Genomic DNA, 26,319 nt, shown 5'->3' with positions numbered 1-26,319 from the left:
CTAAAGGCTCTGCTGATCTCTGTCTAGCTGAAGGATGTATAGTCCTAGCTGACTTCTCCAATTTCCACTGAACAGGAAGGGTATTTGTGGTGGGTCTTCCATTGATAAGTGTGGAAATATCAAAGTCTCATTCTTGAACGAGACACCACATTTTGTAATCATGGCTCTGACTGTACCAGGGATTATAACAAAAACATGACAGTCATTGCAGGTAAAATTGTTTGCTTGCTGCCCTACTGTCCGGCAGAGGGTTTCTTCTCCAGATCCGGCCATATCAATGACTTCTATATGTGTGTCTCTCTTGTTGATATTAAGCAGAGACCTAGGAGGCATGTAGGTGTGAGCAAAGAGTAAAGTGTAGTGTCTTGGATGGTTTGTGGGCTCCGGAGAATGCATGAGTTGCTCCAGGTGAAACAAACAGGGTATCAGTCCTCCCTGGTGTAAGCACCCAAACAGCAACGCCCCGAGAACATTGAAAATAATAATGATGTGTTTCCACTTCCCAGCTCTATCCTGCGACGTGCTGAACAGGACCAATGGCAGGATGAGAGGAATGAGAAACCGAGGTTCTTGGTGACTGAATAGGGAGAGAAATGCCAAAGGAACAAAATAGAAGAGCAGTAATGTTGGATTGCCCTCAGAATGCACTAGTAGCCCAGGTGACCCATGGTAATACGGTTTGACCCGCATTAATTGATGGATATATTTCTTTAACAGTTTAAAACCAGCAGTGATGGCCAGAATATGTAAGATCCCAAAGAGCATTATTCCATTGACTGTAAAATGTGTAACTCGTGGGTGACTTCCATGCAGCGCCAGATTATGAGGATTAAGATTATAGCGGAGGAAATTGAACGGGGTTACTATCACTTTCTCACGTAATTGACCTATTACATCAAATAGGCTGCTGTTCTTAATGCTGTAGAGGTTGTCTAAGCCCACGGAGGTAAAATAGAAGGTGTCGGCTGTTACGAAAACAGCAGCAGTAAAACATGCACATAGGACAAGCTTCAAAAAGTGGTTTATGACAGTTTTAATGCTCTTTTGAGAGTCAACAATTAAACCTGCCCAGTAAAGCAGGGGCATTAGAGCAAAGGCCAAAAAGGTTGGCCTGTTGAAAAACCCTGCAGTGGTTACAATACCTATGAGAGGGCTGCTCGTAGGCTCTGCCACGCTGCCACCAGCCCTTCTTGAGGAAACCAGCACCATCAGAAGAGCAAAGAGAAGTCCTTCGAGCGCGTTGGTAAACGTTCTTGTATAAAATACCAGAGTGACATACGAGCCGGCAAGAAGTACCAGTGCTTTCCACGGATCTGCTTCCCAGAAAGGAGCTAATCGATAAACGCTATAGTCAAGGATGAAAGAAAAGATGGTAAAGAGAAGGCGAGGTGACACGAGAAGGGTGTAGCTGTTGATGCAACTTGAGCATACATCCAGCCGCTGCAAAGACTTGATCACCCAGTAGGTAACTCCAGATGTCATTAATGGGAAAACAACTGTTCTGCAAGGAGAGTTGGAAAGGAACTCCCACGGGTAATAGACCTGTAGGTTTAAAATGTCTCCTATAAAGGAAGAAAAAAAAAGAAAAAACAAAAAAACCTCCATGCATACATAGTATATTTTATTCAGTAGGGATGTATTTTATTCATTGGGGATGCAACTTAGCATGAGAGGCATCACGACGCAGAGCAGCCCCTGAACTAAAAATTTCGGCCTTGACAGCAGCCTCGGAGGGCGGCACCGTTAATCGTTGCAAAGCTGAGCATAAGCAGCAGCCCATTGGGGTGAGCGTTTCAGGCGGGGCTGGCCGGGGACGGCAGGGACGGCCGCAGCCCCGCTCCGGCCCCGCTGCAGCAAAACGGGGCCGCGCTGCGGCCGCTCGGTTCCGTTTTGGGTGCAGATCCCCACCCGTGAGGGCTCCTCCGAGGCGGTTACGCCGTGCCTCGATGTCCCCCCGCGGGGGGAAGCGCATCCCCGGGGTCTCTCCGCCGGGGCCCGCCCCTCCCGCCGCCTTACCTGCCATCACCTCGGGCGACTGGAAGAACTCGTCGGGGTGTAGGTAGCCGGCCTGCGGCAGCAGGCACCAGCCGGCCCGCAGCGCGGCCAGCAGCGCCCACAGCCCCCGGACCCACATGGCGGCACCGGCACCGGCCCCGGCCCCGCCGCCCAACCGGGCACCGGCCCCGGCCCCGCCAGGGGGCGCGCCTCCGCCGGCCCGGGCGCCGCAGCCCGGCGCGCATGCGCCTGCGCAGCTGCTGGGCAGCGCTCAACAGCCGCGTTCGACGCACCTTGAATTTTAGTGATTTCATAATCGACCAAAAGCCAGGAGTGGCGTAGAGGTGAGCAGCGCGGCAGTCACTGCCGGCGGGCGGCAGGCTGCGCGCTCCCTTCTCTCTGGTGACGGCGGTTAACGGCCCGGAGGGCACTGCCCGGCCTCCCTCCCCCCCACAGAAAGGGCCTCGCTGGGTTCCCAGCGCCCACTCCGCAGGGAAAACGGCATTGCCGCCCCTTCCTCACGGCACTGAGCAAAGCTGAAAAGAATTTCTTTTTTTTTAAACTGCTTTTCTGTAGTGTTGTATTCACAACGATAATCTACTGCAGGAGGAAAATTACTGTGCGATTCCTGCCTACAAACAAAATCATTCCATGAAAGAAGAGAGGTGATCAATCCAAACATTTCTACTAGCACTGCAAGGAAACAGGGAACAGGTAGGCTCCTTCAGGGGCCCTCTAAGGAATGGAGAGGTGCCTGATAACAGGGAGGTAACTATGGCACTAACAGCCTCACAAAACCAAAGGACTTGGAGATCTAGCTATATATTTTATTTAAAAAGCCACTCTGCAAGCTAGAAAGGATCTGAATGTGGCAGAAACACACACCAGACATGTGGAGTATCTAATACATCAGCTATGTATTTGACAGGTAAAATTTAACACAGCATATTCAAAGGTATACACACAGAAAGCCACGGCTCAGAGGCTTCAACTAAATGGCCAGAGGTGTCACGGATCCCTGGCTGAGAGGAGCAGAGCTCAGACCCAAGGACTTCAATCCTCTGTAACTGCGGTTTGGGATGCTGCTGCAGACGCGGTTCTAAAATTTAAAATTAAATAGCCGAAGGCCATATTTTCTCTCTTTCCCTCTTAAACCCAGGTAACCTTGGAGGAAATTAAACGGGTAAGAAAAGCTGGGAAGTGGGATAAGAGAAGCAAGGACTTAGTGTTAATTTCCCAGGAAAGTGCAAAACTATGTAGTTTAGCTATCAGGCCAAAGTCTGGAGAAGTTGTAATTACTTCTTGTGTTTATTTGTTAGTTTTCATTTATTTACATTATTGTTATCTAGTTTTACCGTATTTTTTTTTTATGTTGAATATCTTTTTATCCCAGGATCACGAGGCGGTAGCTGTAGTCAGGAGGATGCTGCCTGCCAGCAGCACAGCAACATTTGTTGTTACTGCAGCCAGGGTTAAAAATAAAAATCGTATTCTACAAGCCAGTAGATACACAACCAGTTAATCGGAAGTCAACTACTTTGTTTCACTAACAGCAAATAGAAGTTTCACGCACAGGCACTCAGATAACCCCATGTAGGAGGACAGCCACAAGTTTCTTGATGGAGACTGCATCGAATTAAAGATCACAGGGCAGACGACATCTCTCTCAAGCAGTGGGAGCACTGGTTGTGGAAAGTCAACAAGCTCAGCGGATGCACACGTTTGGCTTAGTTCTCTCTCTGCCAACAGGTAGTCCCTTCAAGTCTGTGGCCTTCTTCTGGCCTTCAAGTCTCTTCTGGCTATCTAGTGACTTCGCAGATGCTCCCTCCTTTCTTCTACTGGAAGGTGGAGGACCTTGACCATGGCAGAAGCTGAATTCTGGACTGCAGGTCATCTCTCTGTCTGCAGCCTGTCTGTCCGCTGTGCACTTAATTCTTCTGGCAGCAGAGCTCAGGAGAAACTGTTGCCAGCAGCACGGGTAGGATGGGATAAGCAGGTATGCAGGAGTCTGAATGTAACCAGCCAGGAGGCCAGAGGATTCACTAGTCAAGATTTTTGATACTGCCTTCCAAGATGCAGAAATTCTTCTACAGGTCAGAAACCCAGTGTCCATCCAACAGCACCTGGGAATCCTCCAGCCCAGGGTGGTTCAACATCAGCAATGACAGCAAAGATGCTCCAGTTTTGGACTGATCTTGTAAATCATGACGACACTGTATTGCTGCCTTCTGCCCCAAATTCCACCCCATCCCCATGGACAGGGGCAGCTTCCAGCCCCACCCCACCCCCCTGACGAGCAGGGGCTGTTAGCACTCGCCCTGCAAAGAGTCAGGAAGAGGCATTCAAATGTGACCACAAGACATTACCCAAACAGCAGCTGATCTGAAGAAGAGGTGGTGGGGCAGAGGTGGCCTGGAAGTTGCCAGTTGGGCCCTGCTAGTCCAAGCCTTGTATCTGACATAAAGTAAGAAGGGGAATGACAGTTGTCACGAGTAGGTATTGTCTTATCTGATTCCCTGCCCCAGAGCACTCTGGTGTTTGCAACCCTTCAAGGGACTCAATATATTCACTTCCCAGCCATTCTGCATATGTCCTCTTCTCCCCTACTGGCACGATCTCAACAGCAGAATCCTTAAAGATCAAGTCTTTTCCTTGAAAAGTTGAAGAATCAAACATTTTGAATCCATTTTCATTGCTGCTATTTCCAAAGTAGACCTGAAAACGATGCAAAATTTTCAGTATTTTGCAAGATTAGTTCCTCTCATACAACGTGAAAGACAATAGAAACTGTTCTGTAGATGAACAGTTCATACACGATTACAGAACCTGTATTATGCGTTTGCTTTTAGACGCTCCAGCAGATCAGATACAGAACTCTGCCACTGGCAATTACAAGAACACATTTGTGATGCGTTAACTTCAGTATGAACAGGAACCTAGCCGAGGCAGCCATGCATGGTCTGCCTAGATGGTTTACCATGTATGTGACTGCAGCATAAATACACCCAGCAACCTTGCATTCCTAGGAAAATTCCAGGATGGAAAAGCATTAGCATGTACTCTATTTCCTGTAGACTTCAAAGTCACGTAGTTTGGGGAAACACCTTAAGCTCCAGGATAATTGCTACTGAAACCAGTGGCTGGGCAAAAAGTTGAAATCCCTTGTGCACCGGGGTGGTTTTAGTAGGAGAATGGCTGTATTTTACCTTCTCCATCCCACTCCAGCAACAGGGCTCTCTGCCTGGTGCACATGCTGCCAGTCCCGTGACACAGGGGACACAATATGGCAGTATGGTCCTGTTGTCTTTATCCTTGGTCTGCATTAGACAATACACAACTCCCCCACCGTGTAAGTGGATTATTAGTACCTGGGCTTTGTCCAGTAGTCCATACAGAGCAAAGACACTGGTATCTGGGTGAACCATAACAGCCTGGGCTGGCACTCGAGCCAGGTGACACTCAGCAAACTGGGTGACTTCAGCACGGGCACCATTTAGACACAGTAACTGGAAATCACCGGACTTCAAGTTTTGGGCCCAACTCTCAGTATTCTTACCTGAAAAAAGAAACCGGTCATTTTCACTCATTGAATGCTTTAGAGAAAAAAGGCTCTAGAAAAATAACTGAATTATAATAAAGATATATGTAAAATTAAGTACCATCTGTGTTCTCAAACACTGTCGAGTGCTTCACAAAGGCCACATCCCCAGAGTCCTGTGCCAGGCACCTTTAGGAAATGAGAGATAAAAATTCAATTCAAAGCATCTTTATGCGACCCACATTTTTTTTCTAATAACTGATAGTTTTAAAATTCAATTTTTGTTACATACATTCCTGCAAACAAATGCACTGGACCCTAAGGTAATCGGCAATAACAGAGAAATGACGCATCTTGAAAGGAGAGAAAACCAACATATTTGCAAAGTATTAAAAAAATATTCCGAATTAAGAATTTTAAGAGAGGAATACAGGAGAACATTTTGATTAAAAACAGTGTGAGAAACAACAGAAAAGGCCATTATTAGATGAACAAAGAAACAGAAGATATAGTGTGTGCTACTCAATGCAGTATTCCCCATCTGCCAACAGTCACTTTCATTCCTTTTTAAATCACGTACAAAGTATGTGTCATTATGACATTTTGGAATAAAATAATTTGAGTGCATAACCCAAGAGTTTATCAGATTCTGCGTTTGTGTGCGTGTGCACACTCACATGTACACTTTTTTTATTTCCTCTTTTCTTTCCAAGCTAGAGTGACCTTGGTGCTCGCATAGATGCTGCTTTCAGAGTCCTGGCACGCTGCAGATAACGAGTTAATCTAACTGCAGTTTCTAACAGTACCGGTCCAGAAATAAGTTCAGTGTCCGCTAATTTTCTGAAGCGGCAGTAGCCCAAGGACACCTTAAAATCTCCTCCTCTCCTACGAGTGTGGTGCCCATTTGAGGGTTTCAGGGCGATGGTGTAGAAGATCACACCTTTACCAGCATTTGCTGTTTCCCATGTTACACTGTGGTGGTGTCTAACGCACGACGCGACGGGCACCACAGACTGTTAGGAGCTTTTTGCTAGGCCTGAAATATGAATTCAGCAGACAGAAGAAATACGTGGCCCTTGTTTCAGACAGCAACTAATACATCAAGAAACTCAACCTCAAATCAGCGAGCTGGCTGAGCCAGAAAAGAGTTCTAACTCCCCAGGTATTTGGGTAGCGTGTGCTGGCAGTGGATCTGTGGGCAACAGAGTTTAGTGGTGGTACCTTGTAGTTTATTCTACAAGTGTTTTCAAGAAGCGTTTCCTAAACCAAGATCACTAAATCCACCAATCAAGAAGATGTAAAACTGTAACTGAGCATGGTTTATGTAGTACAGAATGTGAGGGAAAATTATTATTGCTGACAGCTACCTAAAATATACATATTTTATGTGTACCTGGTTTAACATGAGCAGTTATAACCAAAGTTCTTATCACCACGTGCCTGACGCTGTCACGCAGAGCACGGACAACTCAGTAGGTGCTGTTCAGTGCATTCCCCATCAGAAAAGGCTGTTTCCAAAAGATTTCTTGGAACTCTGTGCAGTTCAACTTGCCACAGGCAGTGGGACATACACAAACTGAACGACCTCTCATACCTCTAGTCAGGTTAGTCAGAAGATACCAAGAGTTGAAGGAATCTGGAAATCTGAGGCTGAATTTTAAGCCCGTGTCAGTCACCATCCATAACTCATTCTCCTTTCAGAGAGGATCACCTAAGTACCACAGCCAGACCCATCCCTACCTTCCAGAACATTGTGACCCTCCATTTTTCACCCAAATCCTAACCTTTTAAATACCTAAGGCTTTCCACATCACTCAATGAAATAAACATCTTCTCTATTAAAAAAAAAGGAAAAAGTACTGTTCTCCATATAAAGCTTGGGCCATACGGGCACTGTTATCAAACAGTTAAATTTAACAGCTCACATTAAATATGAGCAAGGCTCATACAGCCCGTAACAGCATTTGCATTTGTTGCTTATTCATTTGGTGACAGTTCAGCTCTGTTAATCTCTGAAGTACAGCAGAGGATCTGGAGTTTGCCTGCAAGGCATGTACCACAGCAGAGCAGCTGGACACAACTAAATAGATTTGCTAAAAGTAGTTATCTAAGTCTAGCACTCCAATATTTACCAGGCAGCTGCTGTTGAAGTCTCCTCGCCTGAAGGAAAAAGTCCGGTCACTGCCATCTCGGTTACATGCACTGTTACCTTCAGAGGTGAAGGTCAGGAAAAGGAAATGCCACTTCCATATCTAAGAGTTTTGTAGTCTTTGGGTATGGCCCCGTAAGCAGACGTCTGCTGTTACACTAAGTATTTATTCCATTTTATGGATTTTCCCCCTGCACCTTTAACAAATCTTGTTTTGAAGAGGATTTCATATTTGAACATTGGCCGTAGTTGTTTGTGCTGCTCAGAAACCCACCACCACATACAGACACCAATGAGTAAGGGGAGCGAAGACCACTCCTGGCTCCCCCTCACTAGCCTGTCACTGTCAGCATGGACTCGGAGCAGCCAGATTCTGGCTACCACTTGCCTGCTTCCCTGCTAAAGCTCTTTATGGATAACCCGACCATTCAGAGTGGCAGAGAGTCTGTCACAAGAGATTAAAGCAAGACTGGAGACCGATGACAATCCACGTGGTCCTCACTAGGTGGGTGCCCATTGCTCTATAAACAGAGACATGGACTCAGCCGTTGGTCTGGCTGGCTGCGGGCCAGGGAGCTGGCAAAAGGCTTTGCCATGATCTAATGTAATGCCTTATGACATACCTGTGTTGCTGAAGACATCTGGGGACACACGTCCCACTTCATTGTTGTGGTTTGTCCTCAAACCAGGACATTCATTTACGGCACATGCCATCTAACTGTAGCGATAAACACTTTCTGCTGGCTGTGATGGAAAATAGTTCCTCCTTGCATTTTGACAAGGTGACAGACTAAATAACAACCATATGTATTAATTACCTGAAGGCTCCACTGTAGCTGTAATAACGCTCTTGGCTACTTGCACTGCATTTATTGTTTCCACTGTTATCTCCAATACACAGTTGACAGAGTTTTGCAGGGTAATTTTCCTGCTTAGCTGAAGGCACGCAGCTGGCAGAGAAGAACTCACTCACAGCTGGACAAAGACAGGCAAAGCAATATAATGAGTGAAAAGCACGAGTTCTTCACAAGAAAGGTACTTGCGCTGTCATAAAGTTACCACCAATGCAGGTTTCGGTAGAACACTAGAAAAAAGACGTACAGCTTCCTTACTGGAATTCACAAACTACAACTTTTAAAATATTTTCAAAGCTGATTATGTAATGAAACCAAAGGGCTCCCTGGGAGATAGGAAACAGGCAGACAAAACTCAAATCTGGAGTCCTACAGTCATAGATCCTTTGCTTGTTGCGCTACATTGCTCTGTCACTAAATAAATGCAATAAAATTCAGGACGGGTATACGGTTACCGCAATGACACCCCAGCGGAAGTACCACCTAAAGCGGATACACCTGTGTAGACAGTGTGAGTTTCTGTGACTATCCAATTATTGATACCTGACTTGGATCAAGAAAGAGCTGAGACAGATAGGTGTGAGAGCAGGATTTTCAAGACCGTATAAGCTTGAAGTTGATGAAATACGAAAAGCAATGGGCTTCAAATGCATTTCTGAAAACTGGAATAAACTTTTGCAGTTTGATACATCGAAGCCAAGGCTGCCATTGAGATGAATCTGGACAGACTGGAGAAACAGGCTGATGGAAACCTCAAACTCCAACAAAAACAAAATGCAGAATCTGCTTTTAGGATGGAGTAAGACCATGAAAGGCTGGGGGGCTGGCAGGCTGAACACTGTAAAAAACACCTGCCTGGACATGGCCCTGGACAATCTGATCTAACTGGACCTGCTTTGAGTAATGGGTTGGACAGGATGACCACCAAAGGTCCCTTCCAACCTAAATCAGCCAACGATTTTGTGATAAAAGGAAGTAATACTTTTGTGTTTGATGTAACATTCTCAGTACGACCTCTCCATTAGTCTACTTTGGGGCAAACTCAAAATTTCAAATCACATTACAAACACAACACCCCTTCGCAAACAGATAAGCTTCATGACAAAATTACCTCCCCAATGAAAGTTTATATTTAGACTGCTACTGTATTTTTGATATGTAGTATTTTGATATGTTGTCTTACCTTGAGGAATATCACAGTCTCTGGTCTTAATAATGCCCCTCTTAATTAGCATACCAATGGGGATATTCCACCCAGCGGTTCTCCCCAGTCCTGTGTGGCAGGACTTCTTCCCCTTCAGGTCACTGATGGTGAATGCATTGGAGGAATTTCGTTTCACTAATACCACAGCATAGTACGCACTGCTGTTGTCATCAGCTTGCAGAACAAAAAAAAAAAAAAAACAAAACCACGTTACAACTTCCCTTAAGCATTCCCAGTGCTTAATGATCATCTACAGATCCATTACACTTAAAAGGTGCCAACTTCAATTGCACCAACAGTCAGCTAGTCAGGAAGTAGGAACGTACAGGTCATTATTCTTGACTTCTACTTCCCAGTGTTGCATTCCCTTACAGCCTGTACCGGCTCTGCTCTGCACCCGAACCGAACAATCTAGAGATCAACATGAAAGTGTTCTTGCTAACACCAGCTCTTGTAAATCCATCCTTCTGAAAAACAACATTTGGGTCATTACTGACTTATCAGAAGTGCTTTAAGAAGCTATTTTTATGTGAAAACTCAAGCCTGTATTAAAATTTCCATGAGTTTTGCAGCATATTGAAATTCTGCCTTAGTGACACAACGTCCACAAGTCCTCTTTTCATCGGTGACTCTGAAGCAGCCACACTGACAGGAAGAATTTGTTTCTAAATGTAATCTACTGTGTAATTTCTGTATTTTGGTTACGCTAAAAATATTTTGATTTTGTAAACACTGTTTTTTTCCATTGTAAATATTTTTTGCAGAATTGAAAAGACAAATAATAAGGTACAAGACTCAAAACTGCCAAAGTCTTAACCTGGTCCCGCAGCAGGACAGATACAAGTTACCACAAACTCACTGTAGGAACCCATCCCATACTTATTTCCTCCTCTGTCCATGACGTGAGGATAATAATTCTCATTTCCTTTGAAAACAACTTTCCCAGCAGGGCTAGGGAACATGGGCTGTGCTTTCAGACCTGTTTTCAAACAACCTGGAAAAATAAGGTCTATATTTATGTTTCCTGACCTTCTTACCAGAGTAACTTTCTCCAGCAGCTGGTACAAGGCCATATATCTTCCCAGCTGTGTAAATATCAGCTCCACCCAGAACCACAGCATCAATTTCCTTTCTCTGAAAAATAAAATAAAATTTAGGATTTCTGTGGAAAAACAGCAGATACCTTCCCTGCTACAATGATGACGCCTCCAGCATCATACCTGTTGCATCTCAAAGGGCAAGTCTGACAGCAAAAGAGCAATATGCTGTGAAAGCAAACACCCCAAACCTGCATAAAGCATCATCAGTGAAACAGAGACAGGAGATTTCACATTGCCCTCGTCACAACTGAGGATCATCAGGGTTCAGGGCCATCCAAACCACATGACCCCCTCCTTGAAATCCAGTATTCCTACTTCAGCACCCTTATCTCCGATTCTGCCTACTCAGCAGAGAGCAGCTTGTGTTAATCTGGTTTATTGCACAAGGATTGTAGCAGCCTACCTGGATCAGCTCCATGCACTGCTCCTTTGTCTCGGCTGAAATACACTGAATTGCTGGTTTCAAATTCTTTTTCCTAAAGGCAACGGCCATTTCACCACATTTCCAAATCTCCTCAGTGGATACAACACACCAGTTCAGGCTTTCTGGCAACGCTGCACAAAATTGGAAAGCAAACAGACAAGGAGGGATACGCTTTGGCCACTGTCACGTATGTACCATCAATGTTGTGAAAAATGTTTACTTCTGTGTTTCTCTCCATCTCTCCACCTCAGACTTGCACCTGATGAGGAACCACAGAGCTCCCCAGACCAGCTGTGCGCCCACACTGCAAACCTACCCAGGGCAAAGAAACAGTGACTCCTACAATTGCCGATTGTTACGTGCAGCCATAATGTCTTAGTTGAGTGCAGCAAAACACACCCTGAACGCAGGTTTCCTTATACTTGACAGTCACTGACCAACGTGTGCCACAGCACAGAGCACATCTCAGAGGCTCAGCTGCCACGATTATTAAGCCTCTTAAGGCAGGAATTCTTACAACTTCTGTTTCTGACTTTGCCAGAACGCACATCAAGTCATTCCTACATTCTTCCAATGCTATAAAAGGCTGTAATATTTTGATAAAGAGCAACTCAGGGTTCCTTCACAGTTTCTGGAGGAAATTCTCTGCTAGGAACCCATTCATCCATTCTTTATAGACCACTTGAGGATTTTGTGCACGACCATCTCCCCTTGTTAGCAGGTAAGAAATGCAGTACCAGGTAGCAGTAGCAGCTTACCAGTGTCTCTCATACACCAGACAGGGTAGAAAATCCCGCATCTTATAACACAAAGTGGGCCAGTTTGCACAGAAAAATATTCTGCAACATGATACTGTTCCTAGGTCAAAAAGTGATCTTTGTCTATGCTCAAAGATAGATTGACATCTTGCCATAAACCTCCAAGAGCCAGAAAAAAATAAAGGAAAATAAAGATGGTCTCTGTTATCAGCTATCTTTGTTCTCGGTTATGAGCAGCAATCTAAAGATGACTTACTGTTGGGGTTGCAGCTCAGAGCTTGCACGGCGTGAAGATACTCATCACCCAGCCAGGCCTGGTAATTCTGAGCTGTGATTGCAACGAGCTCCGTGGTGGCGTCTCTGAACAGAAGATTCTGGGCACCATAGGCTGCCGAGTCAAACATCTGAAACTCGGTGCCTACCCCGTTAAATCTTTGCTGTAATGTTAAAGAAAGGAAAAAAACCACCTGTCACACATCACTCGACCTGGGATGTGTGACAGACCCCCACAGAGCTGAAGGTGCCTGGACGTCCTGCCTTCAGTTCAGCCAGGTGGAGGGGAGAACCCCTCTGAAATGCCACACACTGATGAAAAAATGATGTCCTACTTGTCCCTGGTTCAGGAGCTGGAAGACAACTGTCCCATCTGTGTCTGGCCGCACAACCACGGCACGAGCCGGGATTCGGGCCAGGTGGCAGGTTCTCCACTCTGTCACATCAGCTGTGCTGCCGTCACGGCACAGAAGCTGGAAGTCCTGGGAGCGAAGGTGCCGGGCCCATGAAGAAAGACTTCTTCCTGAAATCAGACAGAACATGCTTATGGAACAGGTATCAGGTGGGGCTGATGCCTCTGGCTCCACATCTGCTCTAAGCATCCCACGCAGGGCAGAAAACATCTCCTGAACATCTTTGAACTCTTCCTGACTGCACTATGCAGCGCATCTATGCATCCATGTGGTCCTTTAGTCTTGTATCTCCAATACGACAACAAACAGCCTAACTCTTGCGAGGCTGCACTGAACTGCACGCTGGGGTCTGCAGCTGTAGCAAGAATCTTGCCCCAAGTCTAGAATCACATGCAAATTTTTTGGTTTTTTCCCTGTAAATGATGGTCAGACAAGCCCATGATATTAAATAATGTTATGTTGATAGTAGTTTTCACAAAGTGCCAGATAGGGCAGACCACATCTTGTTAACTTTCTGCCAGTCTCTGCTGAAATCCTTGGGTAGACATGAGCAATGTAACAGCCCAGGTCTGTATGAAACTAAGAGTTCAGTGCCCTTTAAGCTCTCTTCCTGGAAGAAGCTTGAGATTCCACCTCCAATCTTTACTGAAACTATCAAGCATTTTTGAAAAAAAAAAAAAAAGAAGAAAAAAAAGGATCACATGGTACGTACATCTGTAGGTACATCTATTCTCACTATTAGAACATTTTTTTACTGATTCCTCAATTCAAAATAAATCAAGCATTTGATATTATGCTGCCGGTACAGGCACCGTACCTCAGACCTTGCAGACACTATTCAACAAGCTTCTGCATTACTCACCATCAGTATTTTCAGGCACCGTGCTGTGCTTCACAAAAGCGACTTTTCCAGCACCTTCAGCCAAACACCTAATAAACACAAACCCAAGCAGAAGGATGCGTTACAAAGCACAGCTCCCAGGCGCTGGCACTGCCGGCTGACAGCCAGAGGGCTGTATGCTCTGTTCCATCAGCCACTGACCTATTTCCTCGTGCTGAGAGTTTTGCTCAAGGCAGAGACTAGTGGCCGTTAGAGCATGAAGTAAACTATCGCTGTCATGTGGTGACCACGAACAACATGTTCAGCGCTGCCCGGGACAAACACCGTGACCTTCTTTGTCCAGGAAAGAGTTCTCTGTCTAAGGGAGTTGCACAATCCTTTAGGGAATACGCAGAGAGGAGCAAGCGCTTCACATGAGCAAATTCTGCCCTTGCTCGGTCAATGCTATTGCTCAGGGCCCGGGAGCTGCCACGCAGCACACGGACAGGAAGAGAGAAAATAAGGGAAAGATTGGTGGGCAGAGCAATGCGCTAATTCAGTGCAACCAAGGTGGGATGACTGCAATAGCTGAGCAGGGTGGCAGTTCAGCTCTCAGACTCCAAGGGTCATCGGGTTTTACTGGGAAAGACACAGACTGCCAAAACCAACACTCAGACTCACGCCAACAGTTGCTGGACCAAGGAAACAGGAATGGGATTTCCTCCCTGCACAGTATAAGCACTAAATATCCATTTGATTTTAATACTCGGGTATTTTATACCTGAAATAGTGGGTTTAGAATTACTTTTGTTCAGTTTCTAGGTTTAAAGCATGGTTGTCCTAGCACTACAGCAGATCTAACAAGATCAGCTGAAGTTCTCTGGCTTCAGTCTCCTGTCAGTGAGGCCTGGACACAATGGCTATGGATAAAGCATAGTGATAAAAAAAAAAATAAATAAATAAATGACAGAGCCACGATTTTTACCTGAAAGCACCGCTGTAGTCATAGTATTGCTCCTGGGAATTTCGTTGGCATTTGTTCTGCCCAGCCGAATCCCCTTTGCAGAGCTGACAGAGGGATTTGGGATAGTTCGCGCCATTTGCTCCAGGAACACAGCTTGCATTGAAATAGTCACTTACAGCTAAATGGGAAATGAGAATGAGAAATTTTTAGCAATAAACAAACAAGATACTACAATCTCATTTTAACACATCTACATAGTACATCTCTAAACACATTTAGAAGGGACAAGTCATTTTGTTCTTAAAAAGATAGTTTCCCAGTTTAAAAAACACCCCTGCAGTCTCCATCAGACCTACGTTAGGTCTATTCCATTCTACAAGGAGCACCAAAGCAAAGGCACAAACCAGCATTTAGAACCACACATTTCTGTCCACACCCAGGGTCCCAAGACCACAGGGAAAGGCGTTGCTGTGGAACAGACCTCTGCCCTGTAACTCTTACCTTTTGGAAGGTCACACCCCATTGCTGCCAGGCGCCCACTGTCCACTAAATAGCCAACTGGCACGTCCCAGCCCGCGGTTCTGTTGATGCCTGTGTGACATGAACTAACGCCCTTCAAGCTGTTGATGGTGATGTTGGAGCCCTTCTTTACCACAGCCACGGCATAATAGGAAGTTCCAATCTCTGAAGCGTTGGAAGAAAGAGAAGCATACAATGTAGCCTGGCAGCAGCATTATGGTCAGACACACTGGTTTGCGGCCTCTTGTGGCTCCTCTAGCAAGAGGCAAGTCATGTTTTTCACATCCTTGGTGAGAACCTACTGACTGTGAGTGAGTGTCCTCCATTACTTTCTCAGTGTGAAATGTCTTAGTTAAAGGACACGGGCAATTGGCTCTAACTTTGAAGGTCACCCTGCTTTGAAAGGGACATGGGATGAAAGACATCCAGAGGTTCCTTCCAAGAAAAAATTTTCTATGATTCTAAATATATTTGGATTGAATTGAAACCAATATAATGAACAGTAAAAAAAAAAAAAAAAATATATATATATATATAAATTATTCCCCAAGTTGTCTACTAATTTGATCTTAACTTTGACACAGCATACCAAGATGATGTGACTGGAGTATCACAGCTGACTTCATTCTCTTTGTTTTACCATTTGACATAACTCATAGAATCAAGAGCTTCGGGTCTGAACTAACCATAAGGTCATTCAATCTGACTTTATTTAGGTTGGAAATCACTGCATCTCATTCACCTTTCTCTGATTTGAGCTCATAACCTGGCTAACGGAGACAGCCAGCCTCTGGATCATAAGGCCCATTTGGTTTTGAGAAACCAAAGTACAGTTCCCTCACCAGGGTCATGATGTGGTTAACGGGGACTTGGGGGGAGGCTGCTGCAGGTGATCCAAGTCCCTGTGAGCTGAGCCCAACAGGCCCTTCTGAGGATGCCTTGGCCACATCACACTAAGACCCAGCCGCAGACCAAATCCAGCTCCAGCTCACAATAGTGGTAGGACACCACTGCCTGCAGACTGCTTCCAGAGCTGTGCCATCCCTTGGGTCTCAAAGTTGTGGGGGACATCGGCAAGCTCTGAACTACACCTTGATACTGAGCCCTCAGTCAGGAAGACAAGTCACCGCTGAATTATTGCCTCTATAACACTTTCTTTCTTCCAGCAGGTAATCATATACACTATTAAAAATAAAATCTAATTATTCTAATTTATGGAATTGAGAAATAAACCTAGTAACAATTTATGCTTTGCAATTCATTAATTTATCTGCAAAGTATAGAACAGAGAAGACAGTAAACAGTGAAACAGCTAAAAAAAAAAAACAAACAAACAAAAAACCCCACAAAAACCAACACAACAATCCTATTACAGGAACAGCTATTTTGACCTAAAGGTGTCAGGACAGACTCTGCCACAGCCCCGAGTCTCCTGTTTTCCCCGCCCATTCTGTCACAGGCGGGAACATCCAAGAGGGAACCAGACCATTACCTACTCTTTACAGTCTTCAAGAGGATGACACCAAAACAAAATGGAAATAGTAAAAACGCGTAAGAAAAAGCTCATATTAAGTAATCTAAAAGTTATTTGGTCAGACTGTACCTTGATCATATACTTCCCCAACCACAGGTTTCAGATGATGCTCCTTTCCAGCCTGGTAAATCAAACGGCCATCCAGTGTCACCGCATCTGCCAAACCATCCTGTGCAGACACAAGGGCAGGATACAAGTTGAAGCTTAATTATCAGTATTTCTCAACAGCCATAGGCAGAATACCCATGAATTTCAGAGAAGAGCCCCCTTAATCTGTATTTGTGAGCTTTCTTTTCTCCAAAAAGTTCTTTTATGGGCTCTTGAATTTCTGAAGAACAACTACCAAGAGGAATTTTAGAACTTCAAAACCACCTTCCTTCAGAAATAATGCAGAAACCAGCCCTGGACTGTGATGGCCTCGCTAGTCTTCACAGTCCAAAGGAGTCTTAGAAATGGATCCTGCAGATCTGTAATGAATCTTAAGGCCCATCAATTTGGAGTTTCATTTATCCCTATAGCTAGTGCCCCAAAGCCTGAAGGTTATATTTTTGAGATCACACACAGGTAGTTTGAAGTAACGTCTTATGGGGCTGCCAAATCTGAATACCACTCAAAAACTTAAAGCACGCTGGCTTGTACCTCAGCAGACAAACAGCCACACATTTTGGGAGAGGGGGAGCAGATGACAGCGCAGAGGAAGAGAAAAGCATTTTAAAAAGACTGTCCAAAGTGGGGGAACACAAATCCGGGGCATCCACTGCTGGGAAGGTGTCCAACAATACTGTATCTTTTCAGCTGACTGTAACACCAAGCTGGCTGGAATCCCGCTGCAGATGCAGGGCTGCTGTGGGCAGCACAGGACAGGACTTCCCACGGCAGCGAGGACCAGAGAGCTGCTGCACACACCTCTATCAGCTGAGCCCGGCTCTCTGTGAGGGAGAACCTAGCGGGAGCCAGGAGAGGGCATCTCGCACTGAGACAAGATACTGCTGAGAAAATCATCAACAGCTTGACATTTTGCATTTCTAAGCTCATTCCAAGTTTCTTATCAGTTTGCTTAACCTCTGGTTCGGCACTGGAGGGGATAATTTAGCTTACCCACTCCTTGGCAGTTTGCTGAGCATCGGTTAGGGCAGGGCTAGGCCTATGCTGCCCAGCACATCACAGCACACAGCAATCCCCCGCAGGCTGAGCCACAGAAAAAGCTTGGAAATGTTTAGGGGATCATGGGAGAGCATAGGTAATATATTGATGTTGGTACTTAGATCAGAATTGAAGTTGCCATGTAATTTGAAATATTTTACTTATTTGTCTCGAGGGAGAAAAAAGATAATACTAATTAGTTAGCTGAAAAAATAGATGTCCTGAGAGCTGGAGAAGAGCTGGGGTTGGGAGATACTTGCATCTTCAAGAATCTTTCTGGAATAACCAGATCTGATATTCCACCGGTGAGAGTCAGAGCACAGGACAGTTTAGGAATCAAATATGGCCTCTTGTTTAGAAGGGACTGTGAGAGGGAAGAAGAGGAGGTGGGAGTCAGAAGGACCTTACCCTCAGAAGAACAAAATGACCCTCTGGAATTGGCAGTGGACAGGAAACAGAGCAGACAAAACGGGAAGGGCTGTACAAGACAGGGACTGTATTACGTGGACATATTTCCATGCGAGATAGCACTTTTCTGATTGGAAAGCTGAGTCTTTGAGCTCTGTTTAGTAGAAGAGCCTCCTATCAATAGCTTGTGTATAACTAACAGTGTATAAATAACAGAACAAGATAGAAAAAAACGCCTATCGTTGTATTTAACATGAAGTAGTTAACAGGCTACAGACCTCTCCTTTAAATGCACACACTCACTGCTGAGGTGGCTTAGCAGCAACAGTGCAGGTATTGTACTTCTTTTGTAGGAACATTCGCAAAACCATTTAGCAAAAGCATGGGATTATTCCACATATGATTTTTTGATAAGGATATGTGCAATGGTAATACCCTTTAATTATTTTCAGAGGAACTTCATTTCTGTGTCTCACAATGTTTGAGAATTACCCGCAGAAGTGTTTAAAGACCTGCGGAAGAACAGCTCTGGTCACATTAAATACTGTCAGGTTCCCTAGTTTAATATTTAGAACATCTCTCAATTTTTAAACACCTTCAAAAAAAAATGGTGGGTTTTTTTTTTTTTACTTTATCCATGTGCTAACACATTCCCAGGACTAAGTCCAAGTTATGTAGCATTATAAAACAGCGTATCTGCCTCTTCAGCCATTGCCTCCCACTCCCTTTTTGGCCTCAGAGAGCAGAGTTCAATGCGGATGTGGACTCGGGGGTTCCACACATTCCTGCACAGAACAGGCCGGCTTAAACATTTAGTAGATTATTAGCACAAGAAAAGAGAGGTCTCAAGGACAAAGCCTGGTCTGAAGCCTTACACTGAAGATTGGTTTTATCAGAAAGCTCCTTGCTCCGGCTATCCGCCAGCAGGTTTCCGAGTTCAGCAAATCAAGTTTTATAGGAACCCAAGGTTTCAGATCGGTGCCTGCTGCTTGCAATGGCTCACAAACGCAACTCTGTCCGCACGGTATTTCAGAATCAGACATTCATCAGCCCTTTTAATAACCTGCTTTACAGAGCCTAGCAGGTCCCTCTGTGGAATGCGGCAGCATCAGCCAAGCGGTTTTAGGAAGATCTGACATTAGAAAGCATTTCCTGTCTAATCCCGAGGCAAGATCCACGTACGTATCGCTATCTGTTCCTGACATTCTTCATTACAGTCTTGATTCGCTCGTGAAAGAACAGTATTTATCAAGAGCCAATGTGGTAGCGATAGTAGTCAGACAAACCTTCTGCTTCTGTTGACAAAAAATTACAAGACACCAATTTCTGAAATTTGTTCCTTTTTTTTTTTTGCCACACAACCACCTGCCTCATCTCCCTTCAAACTACTCTGCTGGGTCTCATTTCCTGGCTCTGAACCTTTGTCCTTGACAGGCTGCATCTCCTCCACAAAACCCTGATTTCTGGGCACATCTACACAGGATACACAAAGAATATTATTTATTAACACAGCCAGCCCTCCTCCTCTTCCCCCACACTGCCAGTGAGAATGACCATGATTACCTGCCTCCACATTTCCTCTAATATCCACTTGTTGCCTCCCACCCCTTCCTAAGGAGGGAATTATGTTCCATACATCATTTTGCAAAGCCACACTTTTACAGTCTTTAAAACCTTCCCTAAAGTCGTGCTCCTTTTGGACACTGAGTACGCCCTGGGCAGCTGAATTAATACAGTTGGACTTGCGTGCCCTTTGCTCACCCTACTTGCTGCTGCTTTGTCTCTCTTGTACTCCAATATCAGGAGATTTGATTTGGCTTCACGCTCATCTCAGCTCGTCTCTATATACAGCAATTTCCATGATGGGATCCTGAAATGGGAGTTTGATCCAGAGTTTATTGAAATACAATCTACTTATAGGCTCAGCAGCACAGCTTTAACCACCGTCTGCATCTTATAGCTCCATCCCTTCTTAAATATCTGCTAAATAAATCTGACACAATTCCCAAATCAAAGATTAGCATTTGGGAGGAAATATTTAAGACCTTTGCTGTGTTCCTAATGACCGGCCATATATGACTAGCAAAACAGACGTCACAGGGACATTCTAACATTCAGGCTCTTATATATACCTCTATGTCTTATGCCAGGAAGCATACAGTCAGCTGCCTGGATCATCAGACACTCACCGCAGAGCTGTGTACGTCGCCACTGCTTTGTTATCAGACACACGGGGAAATTAAATGAATGACACTGCTGTCATTCACAGCTCACCTCGATCATCTGGATACAGTTGGCCGCTGACCCCCCCGCTGTACACTCCAGAGAGGGGAGGATGCCAGCCCCACCAAAGGCCTTACTCATGCCATTACACTTGGAAAGTTCTTGCTCGGAGACAGTGCACCACCGGACGCGTTCCAGGCTGAGAGCTGCAAACACAATGCCAAGAGAAAATATCATAAAACACATCAGTGCCTTTGTAACAGGGCATTTAGAGGGTCCCAAAGAGCAAACCCTCCATTCTGCTACTCCTCCCAAAACAGAAAGAAAACAGGCCTCTTTCAACTGTGAGTCTTTAGAGATGGTTCCCATTTTCATTCAGATTAATATGAATAAAGAAGTTTTTTGGACTAGAAGCAGGATAGTCTCGGACTCAGATACTGAAACACAATGGCATTTGCTTCTGGCATAAGAAATAGGGGTGCAATGGAATAGGTCAGGGCACCCAGACTGTTCTTTAAACCTTGCAGAATACATTATCTTTTCTTGAGTCAAGTGATTAAAACGATTATTTAAAATGATATCTTACAAAACCAAAGAGACTGTCCAAAGACAACTCTTTGTCAAGCATCGCTAGTTAGGGTACCTGGAGTCCTGCCTCAGCCTTTTTTGGTCTGAATAAAAACAAAGCAATCTTAGGTGCTCAAGAGCCTTACCCCCAGGCTTATTATGAAAGCTAGAAAAATAAACTTGTCTCTTCAAAACACTCTTTCATAAGAGGCTGTTTCCACAGCCACAAAAAGGGGAGGGCAGTTCTGTGAATGAAAAGACTCAAGTTTAGTAGCGGAGATTCCATTAATCAGTGAAGAAAGGTGTCTTTCAGCAGCCCCAACCACCACCCTTCTAAGCACCAAAGCTACAAACACTTTGTTGCTTTTGTAAGGAGGTGTCACCGTGCGCAAGCGGTGCAGCTGGACGCAGAACGCGTACGCAAGTACGGTTTATGCTGATAAACAGCCACAGATGATTTTTGTGAGCAGGGGGCACCACATTCCACTGCTTTTCTACAATTCCATTTTTTAGTTGAAGTCTGTTGCAAGTTGTCATGTGGTTTTCTAAAAACTCTAACTGGTCCTCTGCTTCCCCACCATTGTCACGCAGCTGAGATACCACGTCTAACTGTGCAAGTTAAAATTACTCCAGTGGTGCTCAACAGCAGCCACGCACATTTTCTGACCTAGGGGCTGCAGAGCAAACAAGATCCTTGATGCCATGAAGCTTGTTCCGCACCGAACACTGAAACGGGGGGGTGGCTTTGCTGCTCCGCTGCAACTGGGAGCCAACGCTGCTCCTGTCAACAGACATGAAGTCAGGCTTGGAAAGCTTACGGGAAGTTTTCACGGCAGCATGTGCTAGTAGAGGGAGAAACAACTGCCCACCTCTGAGCTGCAGGGATCCTGAGAAGCACGATGGCTCAGGCACAACAGGGTGATGGTAAAAAGGCACCTCACTGAAACTTAACAGCTACCTGGGTGAACTTTTCACCATTCATTTCTTGGGGCAGGAGGAAGAACTTAGGTTTTCATTGATAAAGGGGTTTGGGTTTTTCCTCCCCTAAACACAAGCAAACAGAAATTAAATCACCCTTAGAATCTGGGAGTGACAGGAGAAAGCCAACTTATAAGTGGAATAAACGGCAATTATTTCTGTTTTTTACAAAGTAAGTGTCATAGAACTGTTCACACTTGTGAGAAACAGACACCACTGAAGCAAAAGAAGTAGATTCAGCACTGAGGAAATACAACATTTGACACCAATAAGTCAAGACACATCCATGGTAATCAATGCAGCTTTTTCTACTCCTTTTATATTTTTTCTATTCTTTCTATCCTTTTTCCTGGCCACAAGATCGGTTCTGGAAAGGTTCCAGTTTCCCTCTGCTCCTTCACACCTCATTGCAGTCAAGCCCAAAGAGACCATGCCACAGCAGAAGTTTTTGGAGGGCACTTACCAGTGTGAAAGAAGAGAAGATAGAAGACGTTTCTGGAGCTCTTCATGGTAAAAATTTTGGGATTTGTGCTTTTTCCAGCTTTCAGAACCCCCAGAGATCAAGGCTTCTGTAGCCGTGCTGCCCAGCCTGCTCCTTGGTGAAAACCAGCAGCATTCAATTGCAGGTGCACTTTGTTCAACGATTTATCTTGCTTACCTTGGCACACGTCACCTCGTAATGACTACAGGAAAAAAAAAAGCCTACCTCTCTTCACACCGCCTCTACACTTGGAAAAACAAATTCATCAGACTAGGAAATTGCAAAATATCGGAGGCACCAATGAGGTTGTTGCTGCTTTAGCACCACCTATAGACTTAGATAAACAGCTACACACCGACTCACAGGGGTACGGCAGGGCTGCATCAAGAATTCCTCATTTGAAGTAGTAGTTTTATGTATTCCCTACGTGTTGGGGCTCAGGAAGCAAAAGTAGATTCAAGCTAAGGGCTTCATCTGACTGGTCACTGGTTTTGCCACATTCTCAGCATTGACATGAATCTCCTAAAGCCGTAACAAGAAACGCAGGCTTTGCCAAGAGTGAGGCCCGTACACTCTGCAGGTGGTACAGTGCGTGCTATGAGCACACCTCCTCAAATCTAACAGCAAGTGCTATGAAATGGCTGAAGCAGTTTGATTTTTTTTACGGTTTTAGAGAAGGCCCAGGAAGGCTTCTCTCTCCCAGAAAGAGTAAAAACTCTGCTGACAATAGCTCTGTAAAAAGCTGCTGTGACTTTTAGAGCCATTTTCACAGAGCAACGCTCATTTGTGCTGTCCTTTTCTTAATTTTTCATCAGTCAATGAACTGCAGCTGCCTGTAACACTTTGTTCAGATAAATGCCATTTAATACTGCTCTGCTGACTTCCATTTCTCAGCACAGCACCCAGCTACCAGGACCGGAAGAGCTGTTCCACCACGGATACCCACACACACGTCTTTACCACCTTCTACCGAGAGCATGCACGAACGACACAACTGTGTGCATCCTTCAGACAGTCTGTACATCCAGCAATGTCGCAGGGATGCTCTCAGGAGTTGGTTACTACCTACTTGAGTACAGTTTGGCCAGGCCGCTAGCTTTAATACCTACACCTACCAGCATCTGTAAGACAACACCTGAGTTTAAGTCAATTAATTGCTATTTCAAGTTTAGTACTTCAAAAAAATAGATAATGACCCCTCCAGACCTTCTTAAACAAAACTTTGCGGCCAAACTCTGATTTTTGACTGCTTAGACCACCTGGAATTAGTCATCCCTCTGTTGTCTAAAGTGCTGAAGAATGACCTGGCACCACTGGAGTCCTTCCAAGCTTCTGGAAGGATCCATTACTTGGATCCCTTTTGTGCCCTTCCCAATGGCCAGATTCACCACTCAAGCCCTCCGATGCTTGCAGCAAGGCTCACTCACATACAGAGATGACAGGACCGATGCAGAGTCCTACCACCACTTGCTCAGGGCTGCAAGGGCAAGATGAATAAGAAATGAATTCGGTACCAGGCCTCACCGGTGGTTCTTCTGATCCTCTGCGGGAAAGGTTCAGAAGGTAGAGGAGCAGCCTTTTAGTACAGGAGGCCTATTTTGAATGCATCCCCCTCTAAACCATCACACAAGCACAATTTATGATAAATTTAGCTCATTTTCCTATTTTATTCATAACTCTATGAATATCTATGCTTTAAGGAGCTACTGAATTTCTTAACCTAATTTTCAGCACCATTTAGCGAAAATACCTGTGAAGAAAATGATTAATATACTATAACTTAAAATAATAACAGAGAGCAGCAAATACTTCATCAAGCATGCTTCTGCACAGCAGTTACAAATAGCTGGGTTAGTGGGCAGGGAAGAAAACCCACGGTGCCTTCACTGGGCCAGCAAAAGTAATGCATCAGTGTGATAGCATTTGGATTTCCTAATTACTCTAGTTGTTAAATTGGAAGCCTTAAGAGAACTACATTTATTGTAAAATGAATCTTTAAAATACAGAAAGTGTGTACCCAAGAATCAAAGACATATCAGCACCCGATACTGGAAGAGATCCAGAGAAACGCTAATTAATGCAAAAATCCTAAAAATGACAAGATAAAAGAACTCAACGAGGAGCATCATGGCTGGCAGAATCAACTTTTCTGCCAGGGCTCAAGGGCAACATCTGAAACAAGCAAAACCAAAAATGCAAAGAAAATACCCCAGAGTCCTTTGGGTTTTCTTGATCCAAGACTTGTTTTCGCTTTGACACGACAACCACGTGGACTTGAGTCTTGGTGCAGTATTTGGTGACACCTGGCTAGTACAGGACAAACGCCTGGGAGAAAAGTTCTGTGCAAGTTATTCAGACGCTCCAATACATGGAAGAGTAAGTCCTCACATATCTACTCAGCTGAACAGGACTCTTCCTGATGGATTAAGAAAAAGTAGTAAAAAAAAAAAAGCGTATAAAATATAGAGATCTCAGATATTATTATGGTTTGCAGATTTGATCGCTGATATTTAGATCCTTTTTTTTTATTAAAGTTGGTCTGTTTTAAGATGTTCACTATACACTTCAGATAATCAGTCACCTTCAAAGACAAGAGTACACTTTAGCTCCTTTAAAAATGTATGACATTCTTTATCACAAGTTGCATCAATCTTATACACCTTGCACTTCCACCGACAGTCTCAAAGACAACATACCGACTTCACAGAACTTGAAAAACAAAAATTATTTTGGGCCATACACAGGCAACTTACGCTTACTGTAAGTCTTCTAAGCTTTCCACATAACACCAGCAATAGTTGCGTCCCGAGTTCAAACCTGCTTTTAATGTAGTAACTTCATTAGCTCCAACCTGGTCACCAGTGTTCCTCTAACATGTTATTTTAATTTACAGTCTGAGTAAATTATGTTAAATGCTACAACACCTGTATTTCTTTTGATTAAAAACACACTTGACAAACATATTGTACAATAAAGTTTATTAGCTGTTCTCCTCTTTCTAACAAATGGAATGGATAGTGTTGATAATTCTTTACAAACCAAAGCTAATTTGGTTGTGACTGCCCCGTGACTGCCATAAGCAGATCCCTCTTATAAACAATCAGTTTCCAACAAGCAACGGCAGGTACCAAATCACACGGGAATTCGAGAATTTCATTCCTGAAGGTAGCTCCATGGTTTGGTACAAAGTATTTATAACATTCAGCACAGAAGTTTGTGCATTGCAAATGGAAGATCTTGTGCCTATGCAATCTGAGATGAACAACGTACAGGCAAATAAAATGTATTGTTGGCTCTGAAATCTCCCTTTGGTTAAGACATGCATACTACAAAGGGGGAAAGGGGGGAAAGACAAACACCTGAAATTCCGTAGAAAAGAGGAGAACTTGCATGATTTTTTTTAACTAATACTCCCTGGACTTTCCGCCCAGCCACCATAGCCCATTTGATTTCTCATGATTAAGGAAGGTAAATTCTAATTTGTATTTTTATTCAAAACAAAAAGCTAGGAGTAGGTGGTAAAAGAAAAATATATATTTTATATATATATATTTATACGTGTGCGCAACTATGTAAAGAAAATAATTCCCATAGTTACAGAGTTTAGTTAAAGAAAGTTTAATATATATATATATTTATTATAACAAAATAGGCAGTTATTGTGGGTAAAATATTCATTAAAATCTGACCCCGAAGAACACACACATTTTTAGGCTACGAATCATTCTCTCATTGCCCTAATGACCATCTCTGCAGCTGGTTTCTGTATTACTGCCAACGGAAATTTGGCATTCCTCTGAAAAATACAAGGTTTCCTAGCACCTAAACATATTTTAGGCTCAAAAAGTGTGATGACCATTATCTATAAACAATTTCTGTAAGACACTATAAATAGTGTTTCACGAGGAAGATTAAAAACATTACGCATCTTTGTCCCTAGCAATTTTATTGGCAAAAAATGAAAAAATAGATTA

At 44.2% G+C, this 26,319-nt stretch overlaps 2 protein-coding genes across 3 annotated transcripts; both read right to left on the bottom strand.

Moving 5' to 3' along the window:
* PIGZ (phosphatidylinositol glycan anchor biosynthesis class Z) lies at window positions 1–2,134 on the bottom strand. The gene is made up of 2 exons (XM_074153825.1): window positions 2,017–2,134; window positions 1–1,562 (listed from the first exon to the last, which is right to left on the bottom strand). The coding sequence occupies exons 1-2, from the start codon at window positions 2,132–2,134 to the stop codon at window positions 1–3; spliced, it is 1,680 nt and encodes a 559-aa protein (XP_074009926.1).
* A 1,236-nt stretch (window positions 2,135–3,370) lies between these two features.
* MELTF (melanotransferrin) lies at window positions 3,371–22,373 on the bottom strand. Of its 2 annotated transcripts, XM_074153650.1 has the most exons (16): window positions 22,328–22,373; window positions 20,371–20,525; window positions 16,615–16,714; window positions 14,994–15,176; window positions 14,514–14,670; window positions 13,571–13,638; window positions 12,631–12,818; window positions 12,279–12,459; window positions 11,244–11,395; window positions 10,778–10,874; window positions 9,720–9,914; window positions 8,501–8,657; window positions 5,655–5,722; window positions 5,364–5,551; window positions 4,514–4,710; window positions 3,391–3,463 (listed from the first exon to the last, which is right to left on the bottom strand). In XM_074153650.1, exons 1-16 carry the CDS (start codon window positions 22,371–22,373, stop codon window positions 3,391–3,393), a joined length of 2,205 nt encoding a protein of 734 aa, XP_074009751.1. The 2 variants fall into 2 exon arrangements, with proteins under 2 accessions (XP_074009750.1, XP_074009751.1); XM_074153649.1 differs by having other exon boundaries at window positions 3,371–4,710.
* Between the last annotated feature and the right edge of the window lie 3,946 nt (window positions 22,374–26,319).

The sequence above is a fragment of the Numenius arquata genome, chromosome 9 (assembly GCF_964106895.1).
Source record: "Numenius arquata chromosome 9, bNumArq3.hap1.1, whole genome shotgun sequence".
NCBI lineage: Eukaryota > Metazoa > Chordata > Aves > Charadriiformes > Scolopacidae > Numenius > Numenius arquata.
The sequence above is the reverse complement of the archived record's forward strand: the minus strand, read 5'-3'. Positions and strand labels throughout refer to the sequence as shown.